The 21,557-nt window shown below is 37.3% G+C and overlaps 1 protein-coding gene across 1 annotated transcript in view; it reads left to right on the top strand.

The window, feature by feature from the left end:
• RNF17 (ring finger protein 17) overlaps positions 1-20,173 on the top strand; it is a gene marked incomplete at both ends in the record, with an annotated part of 49,566 nt that extends 29,393 nt beyond the window's left edge. The window contains 15 exons of the mRNA XM_080613565.1: positions 828-1,049; positions 2,018-2,168; positions 3,195-3,313; positions 4,090-4,180; positions 4,883-4,998; positions 5,632-5,939; positions 7,144-7,307; positions 8,182-8,301; positions 9,417-9,497; positions 10,202-10,327; positions 14,804-14,911; positions 16,939-17,212; positions 18,044-18,239; positions 19,504-19,693; positions 20,075-20,173. Coding sequence (XP_080469691.1) covers positions 828-1,049; positions 2,018-2,168; positions 3,195-3,313; positions 4,090-4,180; positions 4,883-4,998; positions 5,632-5,939; positions 7,144-7,307; positions 8,182-8,301; positions 9,417-9,497; positions 10,202-10,327; positions 14,804-14,911; positions 16,939-17,212; positions 18,044-18,239; positions 19,504-19,693; positions 20,075-20,173 — 2,365 coding nt within the window. The remainder of the gene's footprint in view (positions 1-827; positions 1,050-2,017; positions 2,169-3,194; positions 3,314-4,089; positions 4,181-4,882; positions 4,999-5,631; positions 5,940-7,143; positions 7,308-8,181; positions 8,302-9,416; positions 9,498-10,201; positions 10,328-14,803; positions 14,912-16,938; positions 17,213-18,043; positions 18,240-19,503; positions 19,694-20,074) is intronic.
• Positions 20,174-21,557: the final 1,384 nt, after the last annotated feature.

The following is a 21,557-nucleotide window of genomic DNA, read 5'->3' as shown; positions in this document are numbered from 1 at the left end:
GTAAAGAACTTCTTCCTTATATCTAACCTGAACTTCTCCTGTTCAAGTTTAAACCCATTACCCCTTGTCCTATCGCTACAGTCCCTAATGAAGAGTCTCTCCCCAGCATTCCTTATAGGCCCCCTTCAGATACTGGAAGGCTGCTATGATGTCTCTATGCAGCCTTGCCTTCTCCAGGCTGAACAGCCCCAACTTTCTCAGCCTGTCTTCATATGGGAGGTGCTCCAGCCCCCTGATGACAGAATCACAGAATCCCAAGGGTTGGAAGGGACCTCAAAAGATCATCTAGTCCAACCCCGCTGCAAGAGCAGGGTGATCATCCTCATGGCCCTCCTCTGGACTTGTTCCAACAGTTCTGTGTTTAACTAAAGTTAATATTCTTTATTTCCGAAAGGTATATTTACACATCACAGAAGTTGAATGTTGCAGCTTTTACTCAGAGGCAACACTGCTTTCCAGAAGCATGATATTATTAATTCTTTTAAGCCAGACACAGATGTTAATGTTCAGCAGCCCGTATGTGTCAGGCTTGCTTTTCTGCTGATGGGCCATATTGCATAGTGCTTTCATCTGATAGTAGAATCTGCAAGGATACTTTCTGAAGAAGAATAAAAATGTTACTACCATGAGTGTTTCAGAAATAGCATTTAGAACTGATTTTGTCTTTTGCTGGGGGGAGAGGGAATGTTTTTCTGAGTTACTCTTCATTCAGCCCTCTTAATGTTGAATGATTCCTGTCATGTTGAAGTGGGATTATTGAGGTCTTTTTTCACTTTGTTTAAAATGTGTTTAAACTTTCCGTTCTAAGTATTTTATGTTTTTTACAGGTATGTTGAACGTACTGCTGTTGGGCCTAATGAAATATGGAATGTTCCTATAGAAGAAATTCCTAAAACCTTAGAAGCTTTAAATCCCATAGACATGGAATCCATGGATGAAGCAGATGTCAGATTACTTTGTAATAAACAGCTACAAGTGAGAATTAGTCATGTTGTGTCTCCTAGTAAAATTTTTATACAATGGCTGTCATCAGAACGTATACTGAAAAGGTACTAAAATTCAAAGAACTTTTCTCAAGGCATTTGAATTACAAACTGGTGAAGTATAGCTAGAACAAACTCTGATTAGGGTTGCATTTGGTACGGGGTACTCTTAAATGCTGTTGACTTTATATGGCTTCATTGAGCAAAGTATAGGAACAAAAGACAGATGGGCACTATGTTGTGGTTTATTAAATACATGTGATTTCAAATTAAATAAATGATCTGACTCCTATTTCAAATCAGCTTAAATGTAGTAAGTATTGGGGCCTGATAAATGCAGCACTATCCAAAATAATTAAGTCTCTCTGCTTTCTTTCTCCTCCCCATTCCTTCATTAGAAATCTTGTTAAATAATACTGGTATTAATGGGCTTAAACCACAACACTAAGTCATAGAATTCCAGTCAAGTATTTCTTTCCACACAATTCTAATATGCTGCTAGGAAAGTTTGAAGGCAATTTCTAGACATAGTGTATCAGCCTTCCTTTGGTAAATATTTAGGTAACCTTTAAGTAATAGGGTTTGAAGATAGTGAAATTAAAATGTCATTGCTTAGTGCAAATTGCTTACTTCATACCTCTTCTAGTTTATTTTATTTTTTTACTTTCTTGCTTGTAGCTACCTAAAGTCCCATTGAATTTGTCATGACACTCGTTTAGTGTCATGATACTTTTCAAGCTGTTGAGAGAAAATAGTGCATCTTTCAAATAGCGCTATATAGAACAGTCAGGATCACTCAGATTAAATCCATTGTTTAAGAAAACATGATAGCTTTACAGAATTTTAATCAGATTGCATGTGTCTTGAAGCTCCATTTAATGTTTTTCTAACATGTCATGAAGAAAAACTGCAATAAAATACTAAACAGTTAATAAAACTTCACTGTATGCTAGTTGAACAGTGATTGACTAAATAAACCATTTATTCACTGGATAAAATTATACCACTAGAAAAGTAGTTTTTTTGAATGTTAGTTTACAGGAGAAAATGGCTGCTATCTACAAAGAATTCCAGCCCCAAGTCGTGAAGTGGGAAAGTGGAATGCACTGTGCTGTTTATGTACATGATTTGAAACAGTGGCAAAGAGGTCAAATAAGCAGGATTGTCTCTGAAACAAGTGCAGAGGTAAACCTTGTATCATAACAGGGTTCAAAGTTGGATTTCTAAAGTTTGTAAGCTTTCATTGATTAAAATAATGTCAAATCCTTACTTCTTATTTCCGTGTTAATATTTTCTCAGAGCCTTTTGCTTTTACCAAGGGTTTAAGTTACATTGTGTGTTGCTGCAAATAAGGTACTGTTGCATGCCTTTAGGAGAGAATCTGGGAGCTGAGGAAGGGAAGGCTCATGAGGTTGATTTTGTGTATGTTTACGCTACACTTTGAAGCATGGTGCAGATTCCCATGCTGTAACCTAACAGTTTAGCTTAGGTTCCAGAAGCTGTATAAACCTGAGGGTTGTCATGAATTCAGACTTAATGATACTTGCTAGAAGATGGAGCCAGTTGAACCGAGTGCACCACTACAGGAACACATGTAGTCAGACTGTTGCTTGGGCCCCAAACAGATGGTGATGCACTGTGCGCTTAGGTTTAACACTTTCCACAGTCACTTTTCACACAGTACTGCTTTAAACATGCATTTTGTTGCACTCATTTGGAAAGAAAAAGGAGCATCAGAAGAGGCATTTTGGGAGTAGATCACAACTACTTACCTCAAATGTAGGAAGCAGAAATGGGACTTTTTATATTTCTGCTTTGCCTCATCTGCTTTTTAAGGCTAAGAGCCCTCAAAGAGCTACTGAACTGTGTCAGACTAAAAAGCAGTTGGTGGAGGGGAGCTATTTCAGTGTTCCTAGGTCTACAGATATGAACTGTGCATAACTGAAGCACAGGAAAATAAATTTTCTTATTCAAGTAAGAGCATCTGTAAAGTTGTTGTCGTTTGAGCATATTTGTGTGTTTTGTCCTCTCAGTACACTGTGGTGGTTATTTGTGTTGTGTGATGAAGGACTTCAGTGTAAAGGCCATTCGTTGAATGCTGGTAATATTTGAATTTTGTTTACCTGTTCAGGCATGCTTCAATTTACCACTGCTGCAGATAGCTCTAAGAGGGGCTTTTTTCTGTTTCATTGTGTTTCTTGTCTGAAACAGGTAATGCTTTACGATTCTGGAGCTGAAAAAACAGTCGATATCCACTGTCTAAGAAAACTTGAGGAAAGTATGAAGATAATTAGGACATTAGCAATTGAATGTTCCTTGGCAGATATAAGGTAGCTTTTCTCTTATACTGAGTAGCAGTATTAGAAACAAATAATGACATAACTTAGTATTTTCCTGTGTTAGCACTGATTATCTGAGATTATCTAAGTAGTTTGCTTTTTTAATAAAGAAGAAATAAGATGGTGGCTGTGATTAATTTAATAAAAGGTTGAAGTTTTTTTTCTAAGGGTTATGCTACATACCAGTAAAGCAGAAGTCATGCTACAAATAGAAAGAATATTCATAGGATTAATTATAAAATCCTGGGCCAGTGGTAAAGATTTTTCTTGTTTCACTGGATGCTTTTTTCCTTGGCTTTGAATTTGAGATGAATCAGATCTCATGAAAATGAACAGGACTTTCTTAGACTGTAGAAAAGAGAACTGGGATATTCTCCCATGCATTAGTTTGTGTGCCTTCTGTACTGGTGAAGGAAAACTAACCATGTTTGTGATACCCATCCCCTGACTGACTGTAAAAAGCCTAATTTCTAGATGAAGTATGGATTTTCTTTCATTCTATTAAGGCAGGTATACTTCTGGAACTCACAGTCCTCATTTTGAAGTTTTGGAGTTGTGTTTTTTCAGTTCTTCCTGTCAGATCCAGAGATGAGTAACCATTTCTTTTTACTGTTGACTGTAACAGAGATTGTCATCTTTTCCGTGACATTTCAGGTAGTTAAAAACACAAAAAATGCAGATCTCAGTTAAGGGAAGTCTTTGTGGTTAAGCTCCGGAGATGCCAATTTCTCATGTACTAATGGAGATTATAATTTGTTCTCTGTTAGACCAACAGGTGGAAGCACACAGTGGACTGCAACAGTGTGTGAATGTCTATCCTATTACCTAACTGGGGCAGAAGTAAAAATTATTATACAGGTTTGTATTTGTAGGATTTCTGTCAGGATGTAATTTTTTCTTTTTTTTTTTTTTTTTCCCCCTAGATATTTCACTGTTCGAAAAATTGAGTGGAACTGGCATAGATTGCTGTTTGCTTTGCAGGAAAAGATGCTTTTTCTGCTTTTGTTGTTCACTGAAGTATTAGAGCAGTTTGGCTGCACAGTATGGAAAGAACAGTCTTACATGTATTTAGTTACTGAAGAATAATATTTATATCTTTGGGATCACTGCATGCTGAGAGCTTCTGTGGACAGAAGAGAGAGATGCTGTGTTCTTGATGAGAGTGATTTCAGCAGCTACTATATTAGTTTTTAAGCCTCAAACTGAAAGAATGAATACGATGGTATACAAACATCATTGGTTATCTGATTTCTTGTAATGGTTAAAAAAAATTTATTATTATGCAGGTTTGATTTATTTGGTGTCTGATGGCAGCTCATTCTAATAAAACAGCTAAGGGAAAAAGCAGGGTTTTATTCTGTTACTTTTTTTAATGTCATCTTTAGAACAGTTGGTAAAACGATGGGAACTGTGACATGGATTAAGTAAATTTTGTGTCTTCTGATGTGAGCATCAGTTGTTCAGCGACACCCGATTTGCAGTTAGTACCAATAAAATAAAAAATATACCTGTAGTTTAGACGAAATGCATATTGTAGTATGTTGTCCTCATTTTTTTCAGGAAACTAATGGGGCTTGTACATTGCCTGTGAAAATTCTTTGCAAGGATGAAACAGGAGAATTGGTTGATATTTCAGAACACCTTATTAAAAAGGGTTTGGCTTCTAGAAACAGAAGGTTTGAATGCTTTTCTTTTATGTTCTTTCAGACTCCTATAGACACATTGTGATAAGCTAATAAGTAAAACAAAAATTTGGATTGTCTTCTACAGAATGTTTAGCAACTGAATTCCATGTTTAGTGAACTTACTTGAGTATAACACTATTAATTGTATCCATTACATGTTTCTGTTCTCCAGGTTGGTAGATGAGATGTTTGATAGTATTTTAAGAAGCATTTGCCATCTTTGTATGTTTTTTAGCGTCATAGAATCATAGAATAGTTTGGGTTGGAAAAGACCTTAAGATCATCTAGTTCCAACCCCCCTGCCATGGGCAGGGACACCTCACACTAAACCATGCCACTCGAGGCTTTGTCCAGCCTGGCCTTGAACACAGCCAGGGATGGAGCATTTACAACTTCCTTGAGCAACCCATTCCAGTGCATTACCACCCTAACAGTAAAGAACTTCCTCCTTATATCCAATCTAAACTTCGCCTGTTTAAGTTTGAACTGGTTACCCCTTGTCCTGTCACTACAGTCTCTAATGAAGAGTCCCTCTCCAGCATCCACTTGTATTATTTCATTCTTTTTCACTTTTCAAGTTCTGTGTCAGTTAATTTGTTGGTATGATTTGTTTGAATCTGCTAGAACTGATAAAGCTGATGTGGCTTGCTCAGTCTCCAAGGAACATCTTAAAGTACATTTGAAGCAAGAAAACACACGACTGGATAGCTGCGATTCCAAAACTGTATGTGCAAGAAACAGCCCTGCTTCAGAGAAAAGCATCACTGTTTCGAAGCTTGAACAAATACCATGCAAAACATACAACTCATTGCTTCATTCAGGAATTGATGAAGTATATAAATCCCCTGTTATACCTGAAACAAAAATTTTTCAAGCTATAGTAAGCTCTGTTGGATATGATGGAACTATTTATATAATACCCAAATCATCTGGTAAGATTGCATAGAAGAAAATACATTCATGTCTCTTAATCTGATACCTTTGGTACATCAGAGTATACCAGATATGTGTTCTAGTACATGTATCCTGTATCAGAACGCAGTTCTGGAAGATTCCTGTTGGGCGTATTGCTGTTGGGGGGTGATAAGGCATTTGGCATGGAGGTGAGGGGTACATGGCTGTGCACCCTTTGGTCTGCAGCGGTGGGGAGAGGTCCAGCAGATAACCCAGATCCCCAGAAGACAGTGCCCTGTCCTTAAAGCCAACAAAACCAGCTCTCCTCTCTTTCCAGTCTCCCAAGAAATCAAAAAACCCTAAGCTCTTGGGTGGGCGGGTTACTTGGCTTTCTTCTCTAGGCAGGATTGGGTAAAGCAGCAAATGGTTTTGGTTTGGTTTTGCTTTTTTTTTATATATATAATGTTGACATTGTGATACATTTTAACAAGAGTAATGAAGATGCAGTCGTAAAGATTCTTGGAAATTAGCCTGGTTCTTAAATATTACTGGGTTGTTTGGTTTTTTTCCTTCAGTGTGAGCTAAGTACCCAGTTTCCTTGGGCTCTTTATTTGTGCTGTGTTAAATTCTGTATCTCAATATTTTTCTGTTTGTACTGGTTGAAAAAGGTACATTTTTCATCTGACATATGAGAACTTTTTTTTTTTTGTTAACTCCACAAGTCCATTTAACTATTAGTTCATATCATAAAACTCTGACATTCAAAATACAGTAGCCCCATCTGCCAATTTGTATTGTTCTTGCAGTTGTTTCTGTAGACTGACCTACAGCAGAAGAGGGTCTTCTGAACACGTGTTTGGTTTGTATTCTTCTATGATGTCCTGCCACTGTCTCTGGGAATCTTTTGTCTAGTTCATGGAGAGGCTTTTGTGTTAGTGCTGCCAAGGTGTCAGTTGCAAAACTTACAGACCCCTCTTCTCCCTGAAATTGTAGTCCAGAATTACTAATGGTTTCACAATTGGAAGTGCAGTTTACTGCTTGTTTTAAGTAGAAACTTGTTTGCATATGCTAGACATTGAACATACATATTTTGTCAATGTTAGAAAATACGTTTTAAGCAGCAAATACATTTTATGTTCATATACATCTTCATTTGAATCTACTGGGTTTAGTGACTGAAACAGTTTGCACTAATAAGTTGCACAATATTTTTTTTTTTTTCATTCTCCCCCCACTGCCCAGAAATTGAACTAAGTAAACTGATGACTGAAATACAAAGTAAATTCAAATGCCTTGGACTTCTGGAACCCTACTGCTGGAAGAAGGGAGAAGCTTGTGTTGTAAGAGGATCAGATACCATGTGGTATCGAGGTAAAATTGTAGAACTCTGTGGCAGTAAACTCCAGGTAAGTTCAAGTATATGGGGGAAGCGAGGAATTGTGTATGCATGAACATGGTAAACATGTGCACATGTATCTTTAGAAAAAAGGGCAAATAAGACTGAAATAAATTTATGATCGCACCTTCTTTCATGCAGCTGACTTGCTTGTCCAGATGCTCATTCTGCTCATCAAGTGTGATGAGTGTCATGGTTTTTGTATTTAGTTTAAAGATGAATTCTATCTACTTATTTCAGTTGTAACACTGTTTCCCATAGTTTTTGTGGTGATGATAAATGTTCTTAAGTTAAAAACTACCCTTGATCACCTGGAAGTAATCCCTTTTAGTTTTTTCCTTTTGTTGTTAGCATATGTGGAAGGCTTTGAAAACACGTTTAGCTTCCCCCCACCCAAAAAGTAGTGACTGCCTGGTTTTAATTCTTTTTGCTGCACAAATATAGAGCTACTTTTTCTAACTAGGAGTTAAATTTATCTAAACTCTTGAGTCTGCTCATGCTTTTTGAATGCAGGTTCACATGTCTGATACTATCCTAGTTTACACATATTTTAGTTCTTTCAGTTTTAAACTGTTGTAGGTTATTACACAACAGTTAAGGTATCTTGCCAGACAAGTTTAGAGACTGAATTTACCTGCCATACCAGTTTTTTAGTCATAGAATCATACAATCATAGAATAGTTAGGGTTGGAAAGGACCTTAATATCATCTAGTTCCAACCCCCCTGCCAAAATCCTTCATTTCTATTTTGTCACATCACCTGCTTACTAGCAAACCATTTTTTATTCCTCTAGAGAAGTGAATGCTGTAAATAACTGCTTTCTCCTATAAAACTTGACTTAAAAAACAGGAATTATTTCAGGAAAGTTTTTCTTTTCATATAGGTACAGTACATAGACCATGGTTGGATAGAGAGGATTCCTCAGTGCCATCTGTATCCAACTACATTGTATACTGATATTCCTCCATTTTGCATACCATGTCAGCTCTACAAGACAATACCAGTAAGTAAGGGTAAACTCAGAGGGTTTAGTAGGTAGTTACTCAAATCAATACACTGTTTAGTCATATAAAGGTTGAGACTAGTTCCTAGTATTTTTTCTTGCCAATGAGGATTCACAGAATATCTAGTGAGGATCATGTCAGCCAGGGAGCCAGTTATCGGGAGCTTCTAGATTGCTTTATGAAGTGACCGTTCCAGCTGTCACTGGAATTAAGTCTTTGTGAGACAGGACACTGCAGTAGTTGGCAGGATGATACTCTGAAGTGGCATTTCATTTTACAATGGCAGCAACAAGAAGTAAGGCCTGGATTTAATGCAAAATGGCCAGAAAATTGTGAATCTACAAGTCCTGCAAAAGTGTTTCTATCATTCGGAACTTAGCTGTGTGGGAAACTCTTAGTCTAAATAATATATGTGAATTATTTTAGGGGAGGTTGTTAGTAATTGGTATGTAAAGAACATCTTCACATATCATCACATCTTACTCAAGCTTGAATGGTGCATTTAGTAAATGCTGTAGGTGACCCTGCTTGAGCAGGGAAGTTGGACTGGGTGACCCCTGGTGGGTCCCTTCTCCAACCTCAACCAGTCTGCAATTCTGTGAAATGACTAGCTTCCTTTTAAACTTATTTTAAAGAAAACCTTTTTATTGCTGGAAACTGTTCAACTGATAGACTAAGAAAGGTGGGCTTATAAGCCTACAGGTTGGGGAACAGACAAGATATTGCAGAGAATAAAAGAAATATTTAAAGTATCCTGTGTTTTCTGTTTGTTAAGTTTTATCTTCAGGGGTAATTCTATCTCTTTGGGTTATGCTTTAGGTAATTGTGCACACATACGTTGTTATGTATATAGTAAAGGTTACATTTGGCAAGCAGCATCTCATTGTAAGCCACTTCAAGACCTAAAAATTGCTGCTCAGTTTTGTCACAGTTAGTTTTAGTGTACCAGATAGTACATGATGTTTAAACTGTTGTAGACAAAACTAATGATGTGTGTTTTCAAATAAGTTTTTCAATGATGGTCATGTATTTTCCTCTCTCTGTGTTAAGAATGGTAAGAGTATTACTTGACAGCATCTTAATGTGTGGGGGCTTCTTGCTTTTCACCAAACAGATTGGAAATTTTTGGCAGCAGGATGCAGTAGATTGCCTTCAAGGACTACTTACAAATGAAGAGGTTGAAATACATGTTCAGGTAGCTCAATTTATTCATAGATGGTAGATGTGGAACAAGGTTTTTTGTTCTCTCTAGGTTTTTGGGATTTTTTTCTTCTTTTTTTAACTTACGTTAGGAGTAATAGGTGAAGTAGTATAGCAGTAAATATATTTCTTAGACAAAACAAAACCTCAGAACTAAAATTGTTTCTCCAATTACTTTATTACAGTTCTCAGGCCTTAAATGTGTCCTTTAGAAGTATTAATATCTTTTAATCCTTGTTTGTATTATGTGTTGTCAGTCTTGCAAGCAGCCTACCAACCAGTAACATAAATTCTTCTAAATTTGATTTTAAGTTATTAACATTTAGCATAATTAAGTATGGACATGCTTAAATAAATACATTAACACTACAGAGAAACACATACTCTGTATTGTCTGAAACCCCATGATTTCCTATAGCTTAATTTCTAATGATAAGCTGTAAAAGGGAAGGTTTTACTGCTGGGCGAGCAAATGTTGGATAATGTTTCACTGTTGGGAGTGAGTTGTCAGTGCTGCCATTCCAGTAATAGATATATTCCCATTTGTGTCATGTTAATAGCCATCCTTACTGGTTTTGTATCTTCGATGAATGGGTATGGTGCATGTAGGAAGGAGAGATTTGAATTTCCTGGTCACTACTTCTGTAACCTCAGTCACGCTATTCCTGTTATAATCTTTATTTTATCTTGTGTAAGTAGGAATTACCAGATAACCCATGGGGCAAATTGTCCATCAGCCTCTATTTTGGAGGAGTGTCGCTTTCTTCCTTCATGGCATACCAGAAGTTTTGTGTTACTGAAGATTGTCAGGACATGAAAGAGCAGGTGAGATTTATCTGTGTGGTTTTATGTTAGTGTGTCTTTTGCTGTTGCTGTTCTGACATTAAAAAGATTATTCAGTTGTTTGCGGTGACCTTGATGATTCGTTGTTTCTTTTTATAATTCTGTAGAGATTTGTGATGTAAACAGCAGTAAGGCTGAGTACACAGCTCTGTAGCGTAAGTGTACATACGATGTGTTTACAAGATTGTGTGGAATAGCATAGAGTATGTTCTTGGACTCCCTACTGAAAGATTTTTGCATTTTTGTTTAAAGTCCCATTACATCTTGTGTTAGGAATAGGGTAATATTTTTATCACTTGAAGGGATTAGTTAATCATAGAAATATATCCAAGGATGGAGATACTCAAAAGTGATAAAGAATAAAAAGTGAATCAAGTATTCCAGCATAAACTTAGTAATACCTAAGGGAGTTACCTAAGTTTTTCATTCCAAGTGTCTGGGACATCCATTTGGTGTTCTTTAGAGGAGGATTGAAATTTTCATCAAACTTCAATGTCTTAACACACATACAAAAAAAAAAAGTAGTTTCTCTGTAATTTTTTTTTCCCCCTTGAAAAAACCCTTGATCAGGTTTATTTAAATTACTAAGGACTTGTGCTTTTCTCTTAATTCTGTTTAAGCCTTTTTCTTTCCAACATGAGTTTCTGCTTCAGAAAATCATTTTACAGTACAGAGTGTGCTGCTATCAGTGCTGAAATAAGTCTTGGCACGTACCCAGTGGGCTTGAGATGCAGTTAGAAAAATCTGTCTGTGTATCAAAACTTAAGAACTGTGGAAAACCTAATTGTAAATGTCTCTTGCTGCATTTTCATAAAGTCACCATATGACACAGAACTTTCACCAAACTAAATGTGGATCTTAAACTGAGGTTGTACCCTTAAAATAAAAATGAAATTTGGAAAACAAAAATAAAACCATGTAAGAAGGTTGTAAGCAAGAAACATTTGTAAAGCCTGGAATGCTTTCTACAAGGAATAATAGCATTAAGCAGATACATTCCAGGAATAAGTGGTTCAGAACAATTTGTACGAAAATTAAGATCAAAGGTGTTTGGTTGTGGACTGTAAAAGGAACAAGGCATCTGGAGCTCAAGCTGGTTTCAGGAGCAGGACCTCAGGAATAGCAGAAGGGGGGGAAGCAAGCAGCTGTCAGAACATTCAAACATAATCAGCTCTGGACTTAGCTGTGGATGTTAAGCAGCCATCTTCAGAAGCCAACTGGTACGCTGCATTGACTAAAGGATACTATTATTATGTATAGTATAGCCATTATATATTTTATTATTTTATAGCTTCATTTAATTCAGGTAAGTAATCTGATAAGGACTATGTGAGTCTTGTATCTCTATTAGTAGTGGTAATAAGCTGCTTAAGCAGAGCCTACTATACCTGTGTCTTGCTGCAGAGTCTAGTATTCTCTTTGAGATGCACTTGTGTTAAGCTGCACAGGTGAGTTTAGGAGCTGGTCTTTGTTACCATATGACAACAATCCTAGCTTAGACATTAGCCAGAAAATTCCCTGGTAGGCAGTAGGACACTGGGAAGTACACCAGAACCCCAAGTGTGGTGAGCTTGCAGCAGTGAATTTCATTCTGGGTGTATGTGTACATATGTGTGTTTGTGTGCACACACACAGCATACATATTTGCATACTTACCTGTATATACAAGACCATTATACCGTGGGGTTTTTTGGGGTTTTTTTATTTGGCTTTTTGGGAGATGGGGTTTGGTTGGTTATTTTTGTTTCTGACACTGTGAGTCATATCCGAGTAGTCAGGTACTGCCTTGTGCTCGTGGAATCAGGCATGGAGGGACTGTGACCTTGCTTCATTTAACACACAGGTTTTTAATCTCTTCATTCTGAGCTACAGCTAAACTAAAAGGTTTTTAGATTTATTTTTTCTACAGCAGTTGACTACACATGATTTCCAACCATCTAAACCAAAATCAGTTCAAAAATCCGTTCTGCAGACAACTTTTTATTTATTTATCTAACTGCATTGCATATCAGACCCATTACAGTAAGGTACTTGAAGTCTGCAGATTTTAAATTCATAATCTGCAAAAACAGACAATGCTGCAAAGACTTCATGCGAAGCTATTTTTGACGTTACTGACTTGTCAACTGAATGCTTTCAGCATCACCAGGAGCTGTTCAGCAGCAATTTTAGGGATCATTGTCTTTTCAGGCAGAGAGGCAAATCTTCAGGCAGAAACAACAGTGTACAAAGGGCTAATTCCACCTCTTGATTCTGCATGGGCTTTCATGGTAGATGAGAGCAGATGCTGCATCTTGTGTTGCCCTACTGCATGCATCATTGGAAATTCTAGTGCAGAGATTGCTGTGTGGTTTGGCACTTCAGCTTGGAGGAAGGCTTACTCCTCCTGTTCCCATTCCTCACTTTTAAAGAGGCAGTTAATTTCCTCTAAAACCAAGGATCTGTATGACTGAAAGACCTACCAGATATCCTAAGCTGATGTTTCCTTGTTAAGAATTTATCAGGATTTATCTGGATAAAGGACAGGGTTGTCGGATGACTGTAGACGTGCATTGAAGGGCAGCCATATGGGTCATATGTCCCACCATCCCTGACACCAGGAAGACCTGTTCTGTCACTGATGTTTGCAACAAGACTAGTGGAAAAGCATTCTGCAAACACCTAGATAGAAAGCCCTTTCTGCTTTCCTTTTGTCAATATGAGAGTAAAGTCTAAGATACCTTGTGTGTTTCAGGGGAAACAGAATCTGAGACTTGCCAGGCTATCAGTTTGGTCTTCATCATCCTGAAGATGTGTTTAATGCCTCACACTACAGGGTGGTCTCATATAGCCGTTCATAAACAAAGCTTTGCATGTGGTAGAGAAGGAAGTACAATATAACACACTGCACTGCAGCTAACCATTTACCTAGTTTGGATTAAATGCTTCCTGCTGAGAAGCACTCTTGTGTTGCCTTATTAAGTATATGGCATTATGTGATGTGTAAATTGTATATTAAGAATACATCATTTCTGCTGTGGCTTTAAAAATGTTATAAGGAATGTTAGCCATTTTTAGGTTTTTAAGCAATGGATGCAAAGTCAGAAAGGATGAGTGATAACTGCTTGAAATAGGTAACTCCTAGAGATGGCTTGGTAGAACATCTTTTTAGTATCAGTATTTACAACTGGACTGTCTGTGACTAAGTGTGGTAGACCTAGCAGTAGCCAATCTGACAATAAGGAAAGTCTGTAACAACAAAAATGCAAATACAGTTTTTATTTCAAAGACATGCGCGAGAGCTAGCTTAGATACCTGGCTCAGCTATGCGTAGTGGTCAGTTGGGAATGAGCTGGAATTTAAGTTCAGTTTAAACCCAGTCATAATGAGGTGGCCTGTCACAGTGTTCCTGATAGTTTTGCAGGAATCTGGCATTTAGTGCGTATGTATCTATGATGTAGCTAGGCATCATTTCTTTACTACTCTTTATCAAGAATTTTTTTTTTCTTAATCTCACGAGTACGTATTTTCAGTGGAAACACTGTGTTTTCCTTCTTAAGTCTGAGGAACGTAATGATTTTTTTTGTACTGTATTCTATACCAGATCATGCAGGGGGATGAAGGGGTCAGAATTTACTGTTTCATTTTGCAGTTACATATATCTGGTTGCTTCCACTTCTCTTGTTCTAGCCATAGGAAAAATTGTTCACCAAGTATATGTGTAAAAATAGAAAGTATTTTAGAGAAATGGTACTGCACGGTTGAAGTACAAGCCAGAATAGGAGCTGTATTCCTGACCCACAATCCAGCCAACCTACATGCTATGCATCCTTATAAAGGCATAATTTAATGCGTTAAGGTTTATTTTGTCATGAAGCAAATGAGTTAATGGCATACAAAATTCAAACTATAAAAATACGTGTTTCTAGAAGAGGACACACTGGAGCATGCTGCAGTACTGAAACAATGTGTATCTGTACTTTACAAAATCTGTTACCTTTTTGAAGGAGTGGTAATTTTGATGGCTAAGGGGTTAATTATCCTTTGCCTTTCTCTTAAGGGATAACTTGCTCTGGTGAACTGCAGTAAACATTGGGCATGGCATTCAGATTAATCTGTGCCACTTAGCTGTGATTATTTTAGTTTTTCTCTCTCAATAATTTTCTCCCTTTAAAGGGAATTCCATATTTAATGCATATTTGAATTAACAACAGTCACAGTAGCAAGTCAGTACACTAGGGTCATTTCAAAGATATGTCCTTTCTATATTTAAAAGTGTTAACTAGTTCTGGTTTCTTTTCACTGAGGCTTTTTTAAAAACATAATCAGTATTGAAAGGAAATGTTGATTAATATTTCTTGCGTCAAGGGCACACTGTTTACATTATTAGGTAACTCCTTTGAACTGATAAGCATACCAAAGCTAGTTTCCATTCTGTTATTAAATGTGATGCTTGATTAAAGTGTTATCTTGGTTTAGGAGCTACTTGAAGATGTTGCTGTTACACCTTCATACAAGTTACCATCGCTACCTCTTCCAGGAGGTACCTTCCCTGTCAGAGTTACCCACTTGGTGAACCCTAAGGAGGTACATTTTGTAAGATCTTACATATGTTGCAATTACATCATGCAGGTAAAAGGAAATCATGTCTAACAATTCTGGTGACATCAAAAAGTATTAGTAAGGTTGCAAAATGCTACTGAGTTACTGATGCAGATGGTTGTGCAAAGCAGCTAGCTGAATAAACTCTTACTTGAAATATCCTTTTGGACAGGGGCAGAAAAAGAAATACTGGCTGTTTCTCTAAAAAATGGATATTTAGAATTATGCATACTGCAAGTTGGTACTTACCTTGTATAGTAAGCAGACAGGTCATTGGATTTTAACTTGGTGGAACAATAACAATATATCTCTTTTTGTCCAAAAACTGAATTACTGGAACATATAGTAATGTGAACGTTTTCTGGCTGCTACAGTTGTATTTTACTGTCTTTGATCAATGATTGATCATTGATTTTTGTGCAAACCCACAAACGGCTTCCTTCTAAGTAGTTTCCTAAGCAAAAGGCAGCGTGTAATGTTCATTGATCAGATAAAAGATTCCTGTGTGGACTTTAAATGCTGAATTATGAAATAGGAGAGAAGGAAGTGGTGAGCAGCTGATGGTGTTACAAAATCTAACACACTCTTAATGGTTTCTTGGGGGTGGGTGGGTGTGGGTGTGTGTGGGTGTGTGTGTGTTCATTGTTTTGGTAAATCTGTAAACCAAATAACAGGTTTTATAGTACCAAAGTACTATAAAACTACAATTACCTGAAAGGACATTGTAACGAGATAGATATCGGTCTCTTCTCCCAAGTTACAAGCTATAGGACAATAAGAAATGGCCTTAAGTTATGCTGAAGAGGTTTAGATTGGATATTAGGAAGAATTTCTTCACCAAAAGGCTTGTCAAGCATTGGAACAGGCTGCCCAGGGAAGTGGTGGAGTCACCATCCCTGGAGGTATTTAAAAGACTTGTAGATGTGGTGCTTAAGGGACATAGTTTAGCAGTGGACTTGTCAGTGCTGGGTTAACAGTTGGACTCCATGATCTTAAAGGTCTTTTCCAACCTGAACGATTCTGTGATTCTATAACATACAACTATTTTGACTAAATACAAGATGGAAGTGTTTGGGTATCTTAGAAAATTTTCTAAGTTGTGTATCATGCTTCCTCTTCTACAGGAGAAACATTATAATGAATATTTTTCTGGTTCCTTTTGTGCAAGTGATTTATTTGCACAAAAATGAATCTTACTATCACTCTTACTTTTGATCATGATATATAATTGTGAACACTGGATGCTGCTTTGGACTCCTGTAGATTTAAGTAGCAGTTGCATGATGGAGTTTATATTGTTTTTTTTATATTGTGTACAAATTAGAAAATGACAGTTTTCTTCCTGGCCAGCGAATTATAATGCTGAGTTTAGAAAAAATAATAGCCTACTCTTTAATTTGTTTGGTCTACCAGTAGAATATCATCATGTTCTGAAATGGCTCTGTTTAAAAGTAAAAAAGGCATTTCAGTTAGAAGCTGTTGTATAGATTTTAATTTGCCTATGCATGTTGTTTGAACTTTCCTTTCCTAATCTACAGCATTGTACTGATGACCCAGTTATAAATTAGGTGAACAGAATGTCTTTGCATATTAAACAAAATGTCATTTCAAAAGTTCTTTTTTCATTAATCTTTGTTTTGATATTACAAAGTGAGAGTATTTACCAAGTAGCAGGAGGGAGGAATCCTAATGAGACGCAGCTGTGAAATCTTACATGGGCATGTTCTCCAGTATGTGTGTGCCTTTCATTCTTACTTTCTAACATTGAAATGTGACTTTCTAATATTGAAATGTGACATTAATAATTTGTGACTGTCTTCTGCTATTGGAAAAAATATCTGTAAGTATGAAATCATTCATAAATTGAGGGAAGAAGAAAGAGGACCAGGGATGTGCTGATCCTTATAAAGATGGGAACCAGTAATCTTCTAATAATCCTTGACTACAGATGAAATTTGAAGGTTTTGAGTCATCTGAAAAACCTGTAATATGAGAGCCTTTTATTTGGGTAGGTATATATTTGCTTTGATCCTTCAAAGAACCTTATGAAGCAGCCTGCTGCAGGAGGAGATGCCAACTGTGACTCGGGGTTGGAGAGCCTTGACGAAGCCCTGAAGTGGTGCAATAAAAGTGTGAACTCTTTTCCTCTTTTAACACACTTCCAAACAGGTATGTTAGTGTATTTATTTTCACTGTTGTTTCATTTGGGTGTGCAAAAAGCCTGGAATTCTTTTTTAAGAATAAGAATAACTCTGTATTTCTATGAATCTTTAAAACTTCTGGAGAGTAAGGAGTAACCCTACATTATAGTAATAAGATAGACTATATTCATGGGTTGTTTTTTTTTTTTTTTTTTACTTTTCATGAAATTGAGACTTCTTTGTCATTCTGCTCCACTGGAAAATGGTGGAAAGAGCTCACACTTCTGACAGTGTTAAAGTGGATTAACTGAGTTCAGATTGCGTACAGCAGTAATGAAACTTCTCCCTTAAGGTGGCTGTCATTGAAGCTGTAACTGAAAATCTTGCTATTAAATATTCAAAAGACACAAGTTATGTACAGAAAACCATGTTACCAAGAGCTAGAAATTAGGTAACCCTAAAGAGCATCACTTCGCTTTAATTCTTTTCCATTTAGGGAAAAGATAGGCTTTCATTCTCTTGTCCACAGTTGTTGTGCCTGAAATAATGTGAAGTATGTGGGTCTAAAACTCTGTGAAGAAACCACTTATTGCTACTACCTGGTGTTCTACCAGCTAGTAAAATTCCAGTTGAAGTTTCAGGCAGCATCTGCCTTGTTTCTTCCAAACTGTTGTCTCTTCTCTTACAGATCAATCTGCTTACTAACTGAAAAATACAAATGAGTTGAAGTTGAAAGGTATAAATGTTAAACAGTTTGGATCACTATCTTTACCAGGCAGTTTTCTGTTAATTCTCATAATTTCCCTGTGAGGTAGAGACACTTGACTTAAACTCCATACTAATGATTGTGGAGTCCAGGGAGAATTGGAGAATACCTAGAACAAAATAGTAGCAGGAATTAGAGAAGCAAAAACTTAAACTTGGTCACAAAGTAAAATGGAGTTTCAAGCTCTGTCGGTTTGTTTTGCACTGTGAGTATGTTTTATGGTGTTTTGTGGTTGGTTTATTGTTGTTGGTTTTTTTTTTCTTTTTACAGAAATGCCTTGCCTTGTAGAATACCAGGATGGTTTATGGTATAGAGGAAAGCTCCTCTCTGTTATGAAATCTGACCCTGTTAAGATCCTGGTTCAGTTTGTTGACTACGGTAGTTTTTCAGTTGTCCCAAGCAGCAGGTAAATACATAAGGAAAAATTGCTTGTAAAATCTATGTATGTATATGTGTATACATTTATATTATAAAATATGGTTTATGTTTATTACTTTGTATTTTTATATAACTACAGATGTAATAATTTAGCATTAAATTTCAGTTGGAGAGAAAGTTGGTTGGCTATTTAAATAATTTCTGTCTGCAGGGTATGGGGTTGTGCACCTGCTGTTCTTTCTCAGGTTGTTCTGAGAAGCCTATTATAATATCAGATTTATCCATCATTTGCAGGTCACATAACCTGCAAGGTAGGCTCAGGTTTATATCTACTTTTGCACCCAAGAAGCTTAAACAAAATAGGGACTGAGCCTTCCAGGTGTACAAACAAATCCTCTGATCCTATGCAACTTGCAGTCCACTCAGAAGACAGCTGGGCAATAAGATAAGGGTGTGTGTGAGTGGGGCACAACTGGCTCTGCTTGTGTGGAAAATGAAAGTTCAAATCCCTGTTCTGCCTGGTGCTGACACACAGATGTCAGCTAAGTGTCTCAAACACCCCGGGCTTTGGGGGTCCTTTAAGCTTGTCTGAACTTTCTGTCTGGAAACACTTTCCAATTTTATATATACTGCTTAATCACCTTGACTTGCTCTTGAGCTCATTGAGGAACCTACAGATCCTTGCTGAAGATGAGGCAAAATGGAGATTTTAACAGATTCCCTGCTTCACAGACTATAGGGTCATGCAAAAGAGTGTTTTATTTCAGGGTTGCACTTTCCTGCTCAGCTTCCCCATTCCCTTGTGTCTGAGATAGACAGAAGAATGTGAAGATGATAATATAGAACTAAGGTACCTGTTTCCAGCAGTGTGTCTAAAGCATATCCGGGCATGAAGCACTTTGGACCACAGAGAAGGTGTCATTTTCCAGATGCACCAGGTTTGAAGCCTGCAGTGTGGTGCCTTACTCTTGCATTCCTGTGCTCAGATCTGTGTCAGGCACCTGAGACTCCTCCATGAGCATTGTAATGGGGAGCCAGGGTGCCTGGTGGGCTGTGGGGTCTGTGTGATACTGACCTGCTTCTTGCTGTGCTGAGCATCTTCAGAGGGCCTAGCCCCACCTGGTGAATTTTTCATTCTGACACCAGCATATTATTGTAGAGCAGGGGCTCTAGTCCCGGATTCTACATCATAAACCTACTGCATGAACCATTAAGCTACCCCTTTGTCTATACTGGTGGTTTAGCTTCACAGGTGGATTGTTGCAAGCAAACACATTCCATTTTTGTTTTAGATTGCGTCACATACCTTATCACCTGCTGAAGTATCCTGTTCAGGCAGTGCGAGCTCTGTTGGCTGGATTTAAGCCTGCCTTATATGACAGAAACGTGGAAAGAATTCCTTATTCCCCAGAATGGAGCATGGAAGCTTTGCGGGCTATGATAGAATGCATTGAAGGAAAACAGCTCTCTGCTTCCATAGTTGTGAGAACACTTTCTTTTTTTCCCCTCCTAATTCTTGCTTAGCCTAAAATTCTCACTAGCACTCTTAATTTCTGAATTACTTGTTTTACTGTGAAACCTCATAATTTGGAATTGTGAACCATTTACCATGAAGGAATGCTGACAAAGAAAGAAAATCCTGTGGTGCTCTTAATCCTGCAGTCAAGAGGTTTCTGAGCATTCCTGTTGGCTTGAAACCAGTTTGCTTTACTTAAAACCAGAAATATTCTTTGTATGTTCACAGTTCCATTTAGGTGGGGAGTATAGCCAATACAGTACAAACAGTACAGTAACTTGTGCTGTTGATTAGCTGGAGATTCAAATATGTTAACTGTCAGTACTTTGTGAACTTCTGGTTTTCAGGCTCTTGCACCAGAGGTCACCATTTCTTTGTATGAAGATGACAAAAATCTAGTTCATATGAAACTGATAGAAATGGGACTTGCAGATTTGGATGAGTGATGTGTAAGTACAGCAAATATGAACTGCATACTGATACCATTGCAAAAGTGTGAGTTCAGACATCTGAACTGTCAGTAATGTTGATAATTAGAATTCGTTTAAAAAAAACCTGTCTACATTTCCACTCTTTCGATAAAATAAAAAGCTGTTTAAAAAAATAGAATTTCTTTATGTACCCCTTACTGAAGCCCATAATGTAGCTTTAAGAACTAAGAGGTACTGAAACAAAAAAGCCCTAAGGCAATAAAACAGAAAGAGCTTTTGCTGCCAGTAACTAACTGAGCAAGGTAAGTTGATGTGTGGCAGTGTACTCTGTCCAAACAATCAAAATTAATTGTTTCTCTTCATTTTCAGCATTTGACCTCAATGTCCAGTGCCAGTGGTTCTCAAATAGATCCAGGGTACCACCACATGGATGTCCATACATCTAGACAAACATGGAATTAATGAAAAATTAATTAAAAGCTTTACAGTATTTGTTGTCTACAGTGAATACTGAGACTTAGATTTTCAAATTCCTTGGCCAGCTCTGTTAAGTAGCCTTTTTCCCTCCTATTCAATAAGCATTTTCTAATTGATGCAGTTAATGTTCCCAACAGTTCTAAATCTTGAAATACTGAAGCTGTTCACAACTCAGTTACTTCTTTCAACCTTAGAGCCTTAAGTATTGTTCAGTGATACCCTTTTTCTTAAAAGTAGATGCCATTGGTGTATAGTTGTAAAGAAATAGATTAAAAGTTTTGCTGGGCACACTTGTTCTAGTGTCTTGTTAGACGTTTTTGAGGGAAGATGATAGTTCTGTTACTGTGATGTAACTCTTGTTTATGTTTCAGGCATATTTGGTGACAGACTTCTCCAGTATGACTTTGAGATAGTGAACAGTTTAGGGTGGGGGAGTGTCATCATCTTTGTTCTGGAACATGTTTGCATTGGGGCTTTGTTTTCTGTCATGATGAGATCAGTGTTTCGGGTGTCCTTGAACCTCCTTCCTATGCCTGAAACTGCAGCATGCATTTGAAAGTGTTGGAATAAACAGGAGCTTGCTCAGCATGCATCTGAAAGCTTGTTTTCCTTTACTGCTATAGTATAAAAAGAAACCTCACATCTTTGTTGTACTAGTGTAATATATCCTTTACGTTTAAAGCTCAGCGCCTTTCAGTCTCCTCATGGGTAATTCTGTCTGGATCATCAAAGAAACATGCACAGTGAAGACTCCACAACCTCTCAGGGCAAGTAATTTGAATGCTCAGTCACCTACACAGTGAAAATGTGTTTCTTGATGTTCAGAGGGAACCTCCTGTGTTTCAGTTTGAGCCCATACACACATACACTTACGCATATCTAGGCTGAGAAAGTTGGGGCTGTTCAGCCTGGAGAAGAGAAG

Source organism: Psittacula echo (assembly GCF_963264785.1).
Source record: "Psittacula echo genome assembly, chromosome: 3".
Taxonomy (NCBI): Eukaryota; Metazoa; Chordata; class Aves; order Psittaciformes; family Psittacidae; genus Psittacula; species Psittacula echo.
Note: the sequence above shows the minus strand (reverse complement) of the source record. Positions and strands in the feature narration are given on the sequence as shown.